Here is a 16,361-nt window from a genome sequence, read left to right as displayed (position 1 = left end):
AGCTTTGAGCAGAACCTGCAAAATCATTTTAGCAATTTCAATTATTAAGGTCTTAAAATGAGATCCTAGCTTGACTTTACTTCCACTTGCCATGTAGTCTTCCCACAACTAAGGCCAATATTCCTTAAAGCAAAAGATACTAATCAAGAGCTTTAAACTTCATTCCTTTCCTTACTGTTTGCAAATTATGCAGATAAATCATGACTGCCCCACAAACCTCTTAGAAATACTTCTGAAGAAAAATGGAAAATGGATTGAAATGTGTTTATTATATTGCTACACAATCACTTTCTCAGTCTGTTCATTTTCTCCTCCACCTCCTGCACAATATTATGCAGTTTAGCAGCCGTTTTTGTCAAGGCAGCAAAGCTATTTTTAAGGTTTCCAGTCCCTTCATTTCTGCCTATATTGTCAAGACCATCAAACCATTGTAGAATCCCTTCAAGATGCCCCTGGACAATCTTTTGCTCTTCCAGTTCTGCTTGTAGAGCTTGCTCAGCACACATTTCAGCTTTAAGTTCTCTTTTGAGCTGGCTGATCTCATTCTCCAGCTCTTGAAACTGTTTTGCAGTGTAGCAGAATTCCTCTTGGATTTTATCTTCTGGAAGACAAACATTCTTGGGGATGCTCAAAACTGTGCTTAAAAGAGGTTCTTCCATCTTAGTGAACAGATTATCAAAGCGTTCCTTCATGAAAGTAAAGAATTTTTCTGTGCTCCTCCGGATTACAGTAGGTGTAAGACTAGGACAGATGTTGTCTAGTCTATTCAATATAACTTTCTCCACTACCAGCATTATATGAGAAAGATGATCTTGAAAAGCAAAATATATCCGCAACATGAATGTTTGAGGGGTAAAACCAAAAAACTGGGCTTCGTATGCCATTGGATTTACTGACATCTTGAGAAATACCTGAAAAGAACATTGTTTTTAAAAAATCAGTCTTTAGTAAGTTAATTGGACTGGGTTCACACATTGTATTAAATTATCAGCCCTTTGAGGTGGTCCAGACAAGAAGAACCAACCATGAGGTCACTGTAAGGTTACCATAAGAGAATTTTGCAAGTCTGAAAATACATCTCTTTTCCCCTTGCCTTTATGTTCCAAGAAACCTTCTGAGATTTTTGCTACACTATTACTTCTGTGAGCTGAGGTGCCTCTCATCTCACTGTTGCCTAGTCTGCTGCTGCCTTGTTTTTTTTTAGGACATTCTCACAGATAATTATACCTGTACATAGAGGCGTCTACAAAGAATCTTAGGGCTGGAAAGGACTTCAGCGACCTAGGTGGTGTAGCAACAAGTTTATTTTAAATAATTTTATTGAATATACAGTTTAAAAAACAACAACACAGTGGACATGCAACTTCCCTGGTTTAAACAATACTATTAGTATTACCTTGTGAAAAGAAATAGAAGTTTCTTTACATTATAACAAAATATACATATAGAATCTGTGAACTCTCTAGTAAGCATTCTTTCAATCATATACATTGTGGTTAAATAACTTTCAGTTCTATTTTATAGAGAATACTGGTATAAAGATTTCTAAATTGTTAACTTATCAATCAACATTCGTCCCAGCATTCCTCCTTGACTCTAGCCATTTATACACTTCATTCCAAATTTTGTAATAGTCTGTTTAGGTTTTATTTTTAAGCTCTAATGTTAACTTATCCGTTTCAGTGCAGGATAGGATTTTATTTATTACTACTTCTTTGGTAGGGGTTTCTTTTCTTTTTTGAATTTTAAATAAATTCCAATGCCAAACTTGTTAAGCCTCAGAGCTCTTTCTAATTAAAGGGCTCTAAACACTTATAACTGAATTTGGATATTTTTTCTCAACAATACAGCAGTTCTCAATAGTGAAAAATTACCTTGTTAAATTTAATAGGACTTTTCAAAAAGATATATGCTTGGTTGGGTTTTAAAAACAGGAATGTTATACAATTAACAGAAAATTGAATAGGATCATCTGGTAGGTTTCCAAATACACTACATTCCCTATCAATATATAATAACAATATACCAATTGTTTAACTACATCAAAACTCCAGCCCAAAATATGAGCAGATTATTTTGTTTGGAAACCAAATGTGAATGGACCAGAATTCCATAATTTAGTTCAATTTTAGTTTTATGTTTGCTATAAACAAGCAAGAATTTTATCTTGTACAAACCTTCCAGTGCTGAAGAAGGACAATAATGTGACCAGCTCAATCCTGTAAAATGCCAGGATAGACAGCAATTTCCCTTTAAGTGATCCCTGACTGTTCTTCTGTATATCATCCTCTCATAGGAAACTTGTTGGTTGTTGTCATTTCATTCTTGATCAGACAAGTCGGTTCTTCCCGATTCCCCATCTTTACATTTTTGGACCCATCGATGTACAGTACTCACGTCAATACAGTCATCCCCATAAACTGCCTGCATTCGGTGATGAATTTCAATTGGAGGGACTCCTTTGGCAGTCAAAAACTCAATCACGGCACGTTGCTTAAAGCTTATTGCCGAGTACTCAGTGCAGGCTTCCATTTCACGAGCAATAGCAACCCAACCTTTTCTCTCTCATCAACTTCCCGCCAACTGAAGCGAAAAAAGAGATGCTAAAAAAACAGGTCAGAGGTTCTAGCACCGCCATCTGTTGGCGAGTTCACATTGCCGCCGTTACTTTCCTTTCAATCCCAGCAAGTGGGCAGCACAAGCTTATTTAACGCCTCAAAAACAAAGAGAATGCAGTGTTGGTTGGGCCTGAGCCGGAGAGGCCCGAATTAGGATCCTTCAGTTCAAGCTGCCTCATAGAACGGAAGCCAGACCTACATTTATCTATTATTTCTGAGGTGCGCGTACATTTACGCCACATACACCCACCTCCTGGTTGAGATATATAAATGTAACAAATAAAGGTAACATCACTCAAAACTGTCCTCCCAATGCCATTTCCCCTTTTAACGGGGGCGGGAAAGCACTTCTGGAATATTCTACCCGTGAAATAGTTTGCCTTCCTTTCTTGATTTCCGTTTAATACCAAAATGTTACCTCAGGTTTTACGGTCACTGGCCACGTACTTCGCCGTTTTCTTTCTGCTTTTTCTATCGCATTAACGTCTAGTCCTTTTTTTGCTCCATTTTGCCCTATTTTATTATTATCGGCGTTTGCATTAAGCCTTATGCTTTAATCTAAAAGGCTACATTTTTTTAGGTCTGGAGCCCCAACTTACCTCAAAACTTCTCCGTCCCTGGGTAGAATTCAAGTTATGCTCAAAGATATTCCACCGAATTGAAATTCACTTTTCCCGCCTCTTTGGTCTCGCTTGTTGTTCCGAACAGCTTCCCTCTCACCCGCCCCTTTCCACAGCTAACCACAGAGATGGGGAAGACTAGAGCTACCGAAGACTAGACTTCCGGCAGTCGTCACGATTCATCGGCACACCAAATCAGCTTTGATTGGGTTCAACAAGTAGACGGAGGGAGGGAGGTGGACGGCGCAGATTGGCTGAGGGGAGGGGAAAAAAAAGAATGGAAATGGCAGATTGGCTATTCAGCCAATGGCTTTGGGGATATGATTGGCCGACATCGAAGAGATACTGTGAGCTGAGGCAAGAGCTTTAGGCGGCAGCGCCAAGATGGCGTATCAGACTTTCCGGCAGGAGTACCTGCAGGTGCCTCCTGTCACACGGGCCTACACTACCGCCTGCGTCCTCACCACCGCTGCTGTGGTGAGTAGGGGAGAAGGGTGGGCGTCCCGTGGTCGCTCTGTGGTAGAATAAACAGTCGTTCGAGAGGAATCAGCAGAGCCTCTCCTTGACATACTCTACCTTGGCTTTTGGGCAGATGTTTTATTTCTAGATTTGGTGAACTCTTTTTCCCCCCCTCTCTGATTCTAATAATTAATTAAATTTATATGCCGCCCATCTCAGTATCTGAAGTGACTCTGCGCGGCATAGAAACTTCGTGCAGCTTAAGTTTTGAAGAAAGGTTGTTATCTATGGCATTGCATTGAATGTAAACAATCTTTCCACTCCTGGTGATCCATCCGCTAAGAACCGATATTGGATCAGGCCATGAAGAGTTAGGATCCCTCAGACTGATTTACCATATGCTTGTAAAAATTAAAATCAGGCTGAAAAGAGAATTAAGCGAAAATTGTGTAAAATAGAATCTGGAACCCAGTCCATATATAATCAAAATATTTATTATTCCACTGAACAGTAAATGTAGTCTGAGAAACCATCTTCCAATCTACTTGCCTGCAGCATAACTTAAAGTATCACATAGCTGTCCTATTATTTGCTGATATTACTGTAGACATTTTTCTAGTATAAACAAACTCAGCTTAGAATGTGCAAAACAAAATAGATGAAAATATTAGATCTTTGATATTGAAGGTGTATAGATTTTTAGAGCAGTGACTTTTGGGATAGTATGAACGTAAGTAAAGCAGTCTTAGCATGTTTTTCTCAGTGGCCCAGCAAATACTTGAAAAGCAGGACAGTAGCTTTCCTTTTTGCTGCAAGTGTAACATTAAATTTCTGTGTACAAATACCTATTACAATTTTTATCCTAAAAAGCTTGCAAGTATGTATCCGAATTACCAGCCTAAATGTTGGAGGTGTGGTGATGAAGATGCAACATATTTTCACATATGGTGGACATGTAAGAAGGTTAAGGCTTTTTGGATAAAAGTCTGGTGGAATATGCAGAAGATTTTTAAACAGAGGATAAAGTTTTGTCCGCAGCTTTTTTTGTTGGGAATAATTGCAGACGCTACAGTTGTGGACACTAAGTTGATGTTGAACCTAATTACGGCAGCAAGACTTTTGATAGGCCAATATTGGAAGAAAGAGGAATTGCCGACCATAGAAGAGTGGACTTTAAAGGTTTCCGACCTGGCAGAGATGGCGAAGATTTCGGCTTATTTGAAAGATCATTCGCAAGAACGCTATATTATGGAATGGAGAAAATGGATTGAGTTTATCCAGAACAAGTATAGGGTTAAGAAGTTTTATGTAGCATTCGAATAAGTCTTCTTTCGTTTTTTCTTTTTTATTTTAGTTTTTTATATATAGTCAATATTGTTAAGGTGTGTCTTATCCTATATAAGCTAGAGAGTAATGGATTTTAGATTTTATAGTGGGTAGTATATGGATGCTTATGATTGCCTTTTTATAGATATATACCTTGTATTTAGCTCTGGGAAGTCGGGGGGGGGGGGGAGGGGGGGATGGAGGGAGGGAAGGTTGGGGGGAGGTAGGGGGGGGAGTAGGGAGGGAGAAGGTGGGTTTGTTAAAGGAAAATTGTATTTTAAAACTTTTTCAATAAAAAAAAAAAAGTGGTCTTTGCTATACCTTAATGTACTCCTATTATTTTTTTGCTTAGAATTCTGAAAGAGAATAAATAGTCCAATAAGAGGGTTCATCTTTATGGAGGGAAAGAGATGGCATTTTGATTTGTGTTTTTAAAAACTCCAGCAGGTTCTACCTGGTTAGTATTGGATGAAATCAGATGAGTGTTTATGCGTGAAGATAGACTAGTTATGGACTAGATTACACTAGGTCATCACAGAATTCCAAATTCAATAATATAACCTGTCTAATGGTGGATTCATAAATTACAATGTTGTATAATTATTCCTTCCTTTGTATTTTCTTTTTTTTTAGCAATTAGAATTAATCACACCTTTTCAACTGTACTTCAATCCAGAATTGATATTTAAAAACTTTCAAGTAAGTGCTTCTTTGCATGTCATTTTTTCATAAAGGCAAGTAGCATAATTCAGTTTTCCCAAATCAGAGTTGCTGGTATTTTTAACAAGTGGAATCAAGTAAATAATCTCCCTCCCACATTGTATGGTGTTTTGCTCAAGTTGTAAATGAAATTCTTGAGATTTATGGTGGAACCCACTAATTACTAATAGCTACAAGCTTTATTCCTAATAATGTTACAAGTTGATTCTGCTACAAAATATGATTGCTCTGTAATACAATGAGCTACAGCTGGTTTTGCTGTGATTCTTATTGGACTGCAAACTTTAATTAAGCTATTCATTCAGACAATATTGATAACATTAAGGATTTTTTAGCCATAACTAATTATACAGTTTGATAATTAGTGCTAATAAATGCAGCATCTTACAATATTCTGTATGAGACCTTATTTTTAAATATACATATCTAGGTCTTCCCGTACAGAATCTTTGCCTTAAACAGAAGTAGTGCTACTTCTAGATACAAAGTACATTTATATCATTTGAGAGTTTTTTTGATTTAGCAATAGCAATAACAGTTATATACTGCTCCACAGTGCTTTACAGCATTCTCTGGGCAGTTTACAACACCAGCATATTATCCCCAACAATCTGGTCCTCCTTTTACCAACCTTGGAAGGATGAAAGGCTGAATAACCTTGAGCCAAAGAGGATTGAACTGGTAGTAGGTAGAGTTGGTAGTAGGTAGAGTTAACCTGCAACACTGCATTCTAACCACTATGCCACCCTCAAGCAAACAAGCATTTGCTTAAATGTAATTTATTAATTTCTCATTCCTCATATCTCTTGCAGGTATGGAGGTTGATTACAAACTACCTTTTCTTTGGGCCAGTTGGATTCAATTTTTTATTTAATATGATATTCTTGTATCTTTTGCTTATCTTCTGTGTGCAAGCTTACATATGGTTGCATATATAAGACCCTTTAGAACTACCCCAATGAAAGTTGGTTGAATCTTCTAGTATCATTTTATTTATTTACATCAGGGGTGTCAAACTGCCGGCCCACGGGCCGGATGCATCATGCCAAAACTGCACCCATCCCATTGCCAGCAATGGGGAAAAAAACTGTGATACTTTGTGACATGTCACATGATGTCGCGAGTTTGACACCCGTGATTTACATGGACTAGGTAGTGTAGCAACAATTTTAGAAGCAAATAAGTAATTTAAGGGGGATGCCACTAGCTGCAACTGATTCCTTCTTTGGAAAAATATTATAAGCCACATGTTTATCCTGTTTTGCTGAATTTTAAGGGTAATCGCCACTTGTTTTCATATGTCAGCAGTGCTAGCTCCTAATTTGTTTATGGGAAAATCAAGCTTTGCTTACAGTCAAGATCTGTCATAATATTAATTTGGCCATTCCTTGGTATTATCTCATGAGGTACAGATTATCTTTGGAAATGATATGAGAGGAAAAACCTACTTTGTGGTAGTATCCAAACTTTCAGGATACTCCCCCCCCAATGCAGATGCTTTATTACAGATGGAGGTTTTAGTTACTTAAGTATTTTCTCATTGTAGCTCTCCTGAAGCAGGTAATACCAACTGAAATTGGTGAGGATGCTCACCAAATAGTTTTTTACATTTATAATATTTTATAAAATCACCTGGAGAATGGGACTTCAAATCCTGTCTTATCCATGAAAGCCAGCTGGCTGACCTTAGGCCAATCACATCCAGCCCAATCCACCTCAGGGTTGTTGTGTGGAAAATAGGGAAGGAGTATTAGGTGTGTTCACTGCCTTGAGTTATTTGTAAAAAATAATAAATGTGGGATATAAATAAAAATAACTTTGAAGCATTGGATGTTGAATCACGAATATTCCTTTAGTTGCTGGATTGCTACATGCTAGACATGTGTCATTGCTGACTATATAATTTTTAGCAAAACTTTAAGATGAACATGAGGACTTATTTTGAATACATATTATTGATGTTGATTTCTCCAGATCCATTTTCTTTGTAGAAGGATTATATTTACACATCTGAGCCAAATAATGTATTTGTTTATAAAATGTATATAGCTGCCCATTTTAAATATACAACTTTAGTGGCTAAAAATAATCCATGGAAAAACAACTCATATCAGAAGTATAAAACAAAATTATAATAACCATAACCCAAAAGAGAACATGAACTTTGTGATTTGTTCTTGCTGCATCTGTGAGATCTGCACTGATAATCTCCAAGTGTAAAAGTCTGAATTAAAAAATATGATTTTTGGCAGCAAATCAATACAAAATTAGATCTGTAATGATAGGAGGCAGATCCTTCCCATTGGTTGTAACTTGGTTACAAAAACCTACCTTAGATTTTTGGATTGTATGGCCCAAAAGTCCCTGATGTATCCCAATTTTATGGCATAGACGTTTTAATATCAGTATTGGCCTTTTTTCCCTAAAAAGATCTGATAAAATATTTGACTCTATGTAATTAACAATAGCCTTGAATTATTTCAGTTCTAAAAGCTAAAATAAGACTAAAGGTGTACCTGCTTAAAGTCCTTTTCTTCCACCTCTAAATCTGAAGCTAAAACACAGTACAGTTTCATTTTCTTGTAAAAATAAAACATTTGTCTACATCAAGTATTTTCCTGAACTGATAATCAGATATCGCTATTGTCGAATGCTTGAGGAAGGATCATTTCGTGGCCGGACAGCAGACTTTGTATTTATGTTCCTTTTTGGTGGACTCTTAATGACAGTATCCTTTTATTGTTGGATTTTATATATAAGATCTGGGACAACACAAAATAATTATAATTGTTCTCCATCTATTTTGGGGATAGCTCTTTAATAATGAATATGTTTTCTAGGAAGGCAGTTAAACATTTTTTTTTCAGAAATGTATAATTTGTGAAAGAATTCTAGGTTCTTATTTTGATGGAAAGTTCCAATTTGATGGAAAGCTCCAGTGCCATTATGATATTCACTAGGCCTGATCAGGGGAAATTATTTATAAAAATAACCATATTTTAAAAAGAAAATATTTCCTTGATTTGATTTGGAACTGGCTGGCCCTTAACTTTCTAAAGTCTCAAATGTACCGCTTCACAAAGATTTTCAGAACTGGAAACTTTTATTAGGTGGTACTTTCAAACAAAATCCATTTCTTAAAAATATCTTAGAATTTGAGAACCCCTCTGAAGAACAGAGGTAATCTAAGATTATTTAATTTCAAAATACATATTTACTTGCATGAGAAAAATACTGGTAGTGAAAAACTTCAAACGTTCAAAACAAGGTCCAATTCTGACCTACTGCAATAACTTTTATTTCCTTTCCTCAGGTCAGTGTGCAGGTGTTTATTTTATCTTCACAGTCATCTAGTGACGATAATTAGGCTAAGAATATAAATTCAGCCCCAGATCACTTTACATAATTTCTTGGTGAAATGGGAAGTGAAACCTAGGCTTACGCTGAGTCACACTAGGGCTGTATATTTATGTACATTAAGTGGCAACCACTCTCCAGGTGAAGGGACTTTGCCAGTTTACTCTCAGATACAGGTAGTCCTTGACTTACAACAGTTCATTTAGTAACTGTTTGAAGTTACAATTGCACTGGAAAAAGTGACTTGTGAGCATTTTTCACACAACTGTTTCAGCATCTCTGTGGTCATATGATCAAAATTTGGATGCTTGGCAATTGACTCATATTTATGACAGTTGCAGTTATGTGATCATCTTTTCCAACCTTCTAACAAGCAAAGTCAATGGGGAAGCTAGATTCACTTAACAACTGCAGTGATTCACTTAACAACTGGCAAGAAAGTTTGTTAAATGATGCCAAGCTTGGTTAATGATTGTCTCAGCAACATAAATTTTGAGTTCAATTGTCATAAGTCAAGGGCTAACTACTAAAAACTAAAACTCCTCTTTGCAGTATTTATGTGTTTGATTATGCGATGCAAGTGCAGAAATCCTATCATAGTGGCTATTTTCTCTTTTCCAACATATCTTTTTTCTGGAGAATTAGAAGTTTTGCAAAGATTTCACTCAGTTGAGGCATTGCATCAGTCTCAGTTTAAAAAGTTTCATTATGATTAGACAAAAATGGTTTGCAATCTGGCCTCAAAACTGTACCACAGGTTGAAGTAGATCTGCTTCAGGAAACCGGTCCTGCTAAGGATTTTCCACAGTGTGTAAATTAAGCAATAAACCTTTCTATTGTGGAGGTTCTTTTTTTCTAAAATTTGGAATGTTACTTTAGGGTTTAAATCTGATTTACCTCTTGGTTCTTCCTCATTCCTAATGTGCTACTAGACACTGTGAATTGCCAAAATAAATATGTATGCAGGATTATTAGTTTCTGCTAATTATTTTAATTTTTTTCTTTGATAAAGAGTACAGTGACTTTTTCTTTAACTATTATTCCCGTCAGCTTTTTGGCTTGTTTGTCAATTTGGTTTTTTTAGGGCAGGCATTTACGATAATGCTAGTATATGTCTGGAGCCGCAGAAATCCTTTTGTTCGCATGAATTTCTTCGGGCTTCTCATCTTTCAGGCCCCATTTCTTCCATGGGTCCTCATGGGATTTTCACTTTTATTGGGAAACTCCATTATAGTAGATCTTCTAGGTAAGATGATTCTGTCAGTAAATGAACTATAATAAAATCCTTGCCTTGTTGACCTGCCTTATCCCTTAAAAGTAGTTATCTGCTTTTCTGATTGTGCATATTAAAACTGAGATTTGAAGGACATTTTTAATACAAAGTTACAATTAAGCAATACATTGCTAGTTCCTGAGGAATCCCAGCATAAGTACAGCAGCCATGATTACACGGTTAGAAGATGTGATGAGCCAGATCATTCTGGAGGTGGACTATCTAGGACTAGGTAGTTACTAAAAGTCATCCTTAACATGATGGCACCTAATAAAAAAAATAATCTTTGGTAGCAGCCTCTTAATCATTACGAGGGAATACAGATTTGATTACCTAGCTCAGGGGTAGGCAACCTCGGCTCTTTTATGACTCATGGACTTCCACTCCCAGAATTCCTGAGTCAGCTTTACTGGCTCAGGAATTCTGGGAGTTGAAGTCCATGAGTCATAAAAGAGCCGAGGTTGCCTACCCCTGAGCTAGCTTAATAATGGGAATTATATATACTTCACACAACATAAAATGCAGAATTCATAAAAGCACCACTGTGCTGCTTGTTGTCTTACAGTTTATGTATGAAAAAAGAGGCCAAGAAAAGCAATTCTACATATAAAAATCTTATAGGAACAGCCTGCAAAATGTAACTTGAGGTGCTTCTTCTAAAAATAAATGAACTGATGGTGTGAAAAACTATTAAATGTTTTAAATTTTAAAGCAGCAGGAGTAGGTTTTGCTTTGCACCTAAATATTCACACAATTGGAAAAGGAAACTATCTTGTTTAGAATTCCTAAGAGACAATCTTTTCGAGCCTCAGGTAGTCTTTTATGAAACAGGCTTTTAAAATGCCTTCTTCAAACTGGAGTGATTAATGTTGGGTAATTGGATGCTTTTAGACTTTTATAATAAAATAATGTTGTGTTTCAATATTTCCCCCCTCATCTTTAGGCATTGCTGTGGGTCATATATATTTCTTCTTGGAAGACGTCTTTCCAAATCAGCCTGGGGGAGGAAGGCTTCTAAAAACTCCATCTATATTGTAAGTGCTTTCTATTATTTTTTATTTTATTTTTTTATTTTAATTATTTACGGTATATAGCTGCCCATCTTATAGCCAACTCTGGGCAGCTCCCAATCAAATATGTTTTCTTTTGTGAAGAATATTGACTGAGAGGGAAGAGACAGAATAAACTGTACCCAGACTAATGCAAAACAGTTGTATGCAGCAAGAGAATTCCAAACCTAAAAAGATAGAAAATGGGCAAAGATGGAATTTAATCCACACTGAATTCTGGATTACTGCCTTAATTTCCCAGGTTTCTCCACTGTTTTCCAAGCATGGCTTAATTCAGGGCTTTTCAACCAGTGGTACGGGTACCACCTGTGGTACATTGGCACCTGGCAGGTGGTACGCAAGCATCCTAGAAAAGTGGTAGCGGGGGAGGGGAATGAGCTGAACTGGTGGCAGTACCGCACAAGCCTGAGCAAGAGATGGCTGGAGCTGCAGGGCTGTCAGGGCTCAGCAGAAGCGCCAGGATCAGAGCTTCAAGGCTGTCAGGGCTTGGCGGAAGCGCCAGGATCAGCACCAAGCTCCAGCTGGAGCTCGGCACTGATCCTGGCACTTCTGAGCCCAGAAGAAGCGCCGATCAGCTGGAATGTTGCAGCATCTCCAGGGTCTTGTGATTTACATTCAGATGCTTGGCAACTGGTTCATATTTATGACAGTCACAGTGTCCCAGGGTCATGTGAAGTGACGAAAACCTGCTGCAACCACCCAGCAGATGGGGGGGAATAAAAACCAAACACCCCACCCCCACCCTCGCTGCCAATCCTCAACAGAAATGCTCACAACAATGAAAACCTCGGACAAGAGGAAGAGCACCGCCGAGGAGGCAGGCAGGTGTCTTGCTTGAGGGCCACTTTTTTCAGTGCCATTGTAACTCTGAACAGTCACTAGGCAAACTGTTGTAAGTCGAGGACTACCTGTACTTAATCACTTTTTTCCTTTTGGGGGGGGGGTCATCCAAGTTTTTGACACCTTGCTAGGTGACTGTTGCCATATCCTAAAAGTGGTACAATGGGTGAAAAGGTTGAAAAGCCCTGGCTTAGTTGATCATACCTAAGAGGTGTATAATTAAATGGAATTGCCAGAGGAAGTCTACTTTATTTATTTATTTATTTATTTATTTATTTTATTACATTTATATACCGCCCTTTCCCGAAGGACTCAGGGCGGTTTACAGGGTAATTAAAAAACCAAGATACAAAAGTTAAAAACAAATTTAAAAAAAATTATATTTGTCCCTGCATAAATAAAACCCCAGTTAAAATAAGATTAATCCTCAGCCTGGGCCAGAGAGCTTTGATATTAGGACACATGTTTCACTTGATGAATACCAAATTCAAAACCATCATGTATAGATAGAACTGGGAATAATACCTAAAAATCTAGAGAAGCACTGTAAGTTAGCAAAATACTGATCTAAATGATCTAAAGTGTCAGATAATTGCTGTAGAGAATATTTGTCTATAAGTACTGTTTCTGGGATTTATAAAAGCATCTGACTGTTTACTTACAGGTAGTTGAAATAGGTGGATACCTTTTGGACTCAGACCTTTTCATATGTCATTTACCATGCTAGACTGAACCATATCATCTTAGAAAAGTCTAGTAGGTTTTAAATCTGATTAGAATTCAGTTTATATCCTACACAAAGGAATAAACAGTGATAACTGTTTAACTTGATAAATGTCAATAATAACAAGAGCTTAAAGAAATTCCCCTATCCTGTTTTATGCAGTTCAGAACTGTGGGAACTAATGTTTCTTCCTAAGCCAAATATATATACATAACTAATTCTCGCCACCTGCTCTTCTTTCCAATTGCTCTTGAGGCAAAAGAGAAAAAAACATGAGGCAGAAATTATGGAGCTTTAAATGTTTCCCTTCTGTTAGGAATGTATGTACAATTTTCTATTTCTATTGACTTGAGCATTGTTTAACAGGAAACTAATATTTGATACTCCAGAAGAAGATCCCAATTACAACCCATTGCCTGAAGAAAGGCCAGGAGGTTTTGCATGGGGAGAAGGTCAGCGCCTAGGAGGCTGAGATCCAGCAAACATCTTTGACAAGAGACTAGGCAAGCAAACCACTCTGGAGAATGGTTCGGTTCTCTTGTGCATAAAGGAAGTTTTGAGAACTCTGAATATGCAAAACATTTTTTCAAAAATGAAAAAAATGATCAAAAGACATTTTTCAAGAAACTGACTTCAAACCCACTTGGAGACTTTTACATTGATTTGTTTAGAAATGAATGATCCAAGCCAAGGAAAACTGGAAATGCACATTCTTGTGTTCTTCAGTTCATGTGTAAAATGAAATATTTGTAAGGCCCTTTAAGTTTTATTTCATACAGGACTCGGTAACTACAGAAGATAAATAAATCTCTTTATTTTATTCTTCCTTTTTCATTAGATAATTAAACAGGTAAGCTTACTTGACTTGCTGGCCATGGCAATGGTGTTGTGAAGCAAACTGCAACTAAAGAGCCTCTTTTTTTCTCAGAAGATTTGGGCAGATTTTATATGCTAAATTATGTTGGAAGTCTTTTGTGTTTACCAAAACCGGTTTACTGTTATGTGTGCAGTGTTACCTCCAATGGTGGCTAGGGACCAAGGCCGCTGGTTGATAAGGTTTCATATGTAAATTGTAAAATTGGTTAGCTATAAGGTACAATCCATCTTCCTTACATACAGTGTTATATATTCTCTTAAAAGTAGATTTCTTATGTGGGGTTTGGGATTAGAGGCAATGTAGATACTATTAGATTCTATATAACTGACTTTTATATCTTCAATTCCATTGGCATCTTTACTATTTTTCTATTTCATGGAACATTATTTGTCTTCCTTTATTGCTACTTCAAAAGGGAACTTCTAAGAAACTAATAATACTGTTTCATACAAATGTCATGACAGACAGCAATGGAAGAATGAAAGTTCTAAGCTATAATTTGCTCAAAATATCTGTATTACAAAAGACCAGTTCTCTTCAGGCCTTTATTTAGTCTTTTGTGTGGGAGAATTACCTTCCCAGTTTCACACTTAAATTGCTGCATAGTGGCCTTAGCATCCCACAAAATAAAAGACAGCTGGAATCCCAAAATCATAAAATTTTGTGACATCTTAAGATTATTGTACCCAAGGTCTTGGCCAGTTAAAAAATGTGAGAGTTCAGGAGTTGAGCTGCAGTCTTAGGATTTTGAAGAGTGCGACATACTTAAATTCTGATGTTTTTGGAATGTAAAAAACCTGACTGATGATCCATTTGGCCTTCAGGCAGTTTTTAATCATTCTATATGTTCTCCGATAAGCAGTCAGCCCTCCTCATAACTTAAAACTACACAGTTGCTGGTAACTGTCCCGATAACTGCATTGCTGTCACTAGCTTTTCCCCATTTCCAAACTTAAAAATGCTCATTTCAAACACAGCACCAAACAAGCATGCTCTTGTGTGCATGTGCATGCTGATTTTTAAAAATTTGGAACAGTAAAATTGGACTTGATGTAGATTGAAACTACTTTCATTCTTCCTCATAGACTGACCTCCCTTAGATAAGGAGTGTAAAATGTGTGGTTCAGCACAAATTGTCAGTAACTGTTTTATGGGTAAATGGGGTAGAGTCAAATGTTTGGGCTTTTTTTTTTACATTTTAAAGCCTATTTCCTATCCATACGTTGTATTGTGCCAGAAAGACGACTCTGTGGTAAAGTATTAAAAATTCAGGATTGCCTGGTAGTGCAGCTAAGGATAGCTCTGTTGTCTCATAAAAGCAATTCAGTTAATTCAGTTAAATGTTACTGTGTTAACTGACAAACATAGAAGTCAATACTGTTTAAGCAGCTATAAATATGGCACTTTTTCACGTGAATCCAGAATATCTGGTAGCAGTGAAAGAAAAAGTTGTAAGCCTACTCCTACCGATACGTCCACACACTGCAAACATCAGACATAAAATTGAATATCGTGTATCTGACTCAGAATAATAGCTACGTGCTTTAAAAAGAATAAAAGATTGTGGGGAAAAAAGCTCGGGCCCTGCCTCGTGGAAATTGGAATTCCCGATAATAAGAACGGCGGCAAAGTAAACAAGCAAAACACGAGGGCAGGAAGCGTTCTAACGTGTAACACGAACGCTCTGTTTCACAAAACCACGCTTCTCACGCCCGCGGCAAGCATAACTTGAAGACTGCCCTCGGGTGAGCAGTAGGGCGCATGCCTAAATTGGAGAAAGCGAAAGCGACTACAATCTCCAAGAGCCTCCCACTACGTTAGTGAGCGGGCATTGACAAGAGGCGGGCGCGAGGATTGCTGGGAAATGTAGTCCGCACTTTCTGAGGCAAACTGAGGGGCGGGGCCCGGCGAAGCATGTTACCTGACGCCGGCGAGGACGACGCTGCTGCCACTGGGAGCCGAGGATGCCTCAGAGGACCGAGGAACTGCCCCCGTTCAAGAAACCGAAGCTGGCGTCCACCACGCTGCCTCTCGCCTCTGGATCGCGCAGAGCGATGTTACTAACGACGCCGGGAACAAAACGCCATCCTTCGTTCTCCTCCTCTTCCTTGTCGTCGTCCTCCTCCTCCTCTTCGATTGGGATCGACAGCCAGCGCCGGAGCCTGCCGATTTTCCAAGCGCGCGGGACGCTGCTCGGACAGCTCCGCACCTTGGACTGCGCCGTCCTGATCGGTAAGGGAATCATGCCCTTCCCCCACCCTTTCTAAACAGACTTGCTGGGGGAGGAGCCAACGGAAACCTCGTCCCTATTCAGAATGGGAGGGGTGGTTGAGCGAGAGTGCTCCCCCTTGCTTCCTGCAGGAAAGGGGCGGAGTCTGGCGTGCGTGCGTGCGTGCGTGCGTTCGTTCGTTCCTCCGCCGCTGCTGTGCGGAGGGCGGGGCTTCCCCATAGCTGCTGCTTCACTCTCAACTTCCCGC

The 16,361-nt window shown here is 38.2% G+C and overlaps 3 protein-coding genes across 8 annotated transcripts in view; 2 read left to right on the top strand and 1 right to left on the bottom strand.

Moving 5' to 3' along the window:
* Positions 1-256: 256 nt before the first annotated feature.
* Positions 257-15,922, bottom strand: MIS12 (MIS12 kinetochore complex component). Of its 4 annotated transcripts, XM_081314151.1 has the most exons (3): positions 2,178-3,024; positions 1,228-1,281; positions 257-911 (listed from the first exon to the last, which is right to left on the bottom strand). In XM_081314151.1, exon 3 carries the CDS (start codon positions 897-899, stop codon positions 285-287), a length of 615 nt encoding a protein of 204 aa, XP_081170277.1. In that variant the 5' UTR covers positions 900-911; positions 1,228-1,281; positions 2,178-3,024; the 3' UTR covers positions 257-284. The 4 variants fall into 4 exon arrangements, with proteins under 4 accessions (XP_081170277.1, XP_081170275.1, XP_081170276.1 ...); XM_081314149.1 differs by lacking the exons at positions 1,228-1,281; positions 2,178-3,024 and adding an exon at positions 15,806-15,922; XM_081314150.1 differs by lacking the exons at positions 1,228-1,281; positions 2,178-3,024 and adding an exon at positions 3,218-3,433.
* Positions 3,493-13,827, top strand: DERL2 (derlin 2). Its single transcript, XM_081314147.1, has 7 exons — positions 3,493-3,715; positions 5,657-5,722; positions 6,556-6,629; positions 8,378-8,471; positions 10,151-10,346; positions 11,317-11,407; positions 13,374-13,827. The coding sequence occupies exons 1-7, from the start codon at positions 3,623-3,625 to the stop codon at positions 13,477-13,479; spliced, it is 720 nt and encodes a 239-aa protein (XP_081170273.1). The 5' UTR covers positions 3,493-3,622; the 3' UTR covers positions 13,480-13,827.
* The window catches only part of DHX33 (DEAH-box helicase 33), a 24,478-nt gene continuing 23,928 nt past the window's right edge, over positions 15,812-16,361 (top strand). For all 3 annotated transcript variants that reach the window (XM_081314142.1, XM_081314141.1, XM_081314143.1), the window contains exon 1: positions 15,812-16,116. In XM_081314142.1, coding sequence (XP_081170268.1) covers positions 15,849-16,116 — 268 coding nt within the window. In that variant the 5' untranslated portion in view covers positions 15,812-15,848. The remainder of the gene's footprint in view (positions 16,117-16,361) is intronic.

Source organism: Vipera berus (genome assembly GCF_964194415.1).
Source record: "Vipera berus genome assembly, chromosome: 1".
NCBI lineage: Eukaryota > Metazoa > Chordata > Lepidosauria > Squamata > Viperidae > Vipera > Vipera berus.
The sequence above is the reverse complement of the archived record's forward strand: the minus strand, read 5'-3'. Positions and strand labels throughout refer to the sequence as shown.

Excerpts from the sequence above, each read along its gene's own strand:
- MIS12 (XM_081314149.1), bottom strand. The coding sequence starts at position 899 with ATGTCAGTAAATCCAATGGCATACGAAGCCCAGTTTTTTGGTTTTACC.
- DERL2 (XM_081314147.1), top strand. The coding sequence starts at position 3,623 with ATGGCGTATCAGACTTTCCGGCAGGAGTACCTGCAGGTGCCTCCTGTC. Across the intron at positions 6,630-8,377 it reads TTATTTAATATGATATTCTT|ATATCGCTATTGTCGAATGC; the intron begins GTATCTTTTGCT and ends ACTGATAATCAG. Across the intron at positions 8,472-10,150 it reads TTGGTGGACTCTTAATGACA|CTTTTTGGCTTGTTTGTCAA; the intron begins GTATCCTTTTAT and ends TATTCCCGTCAG.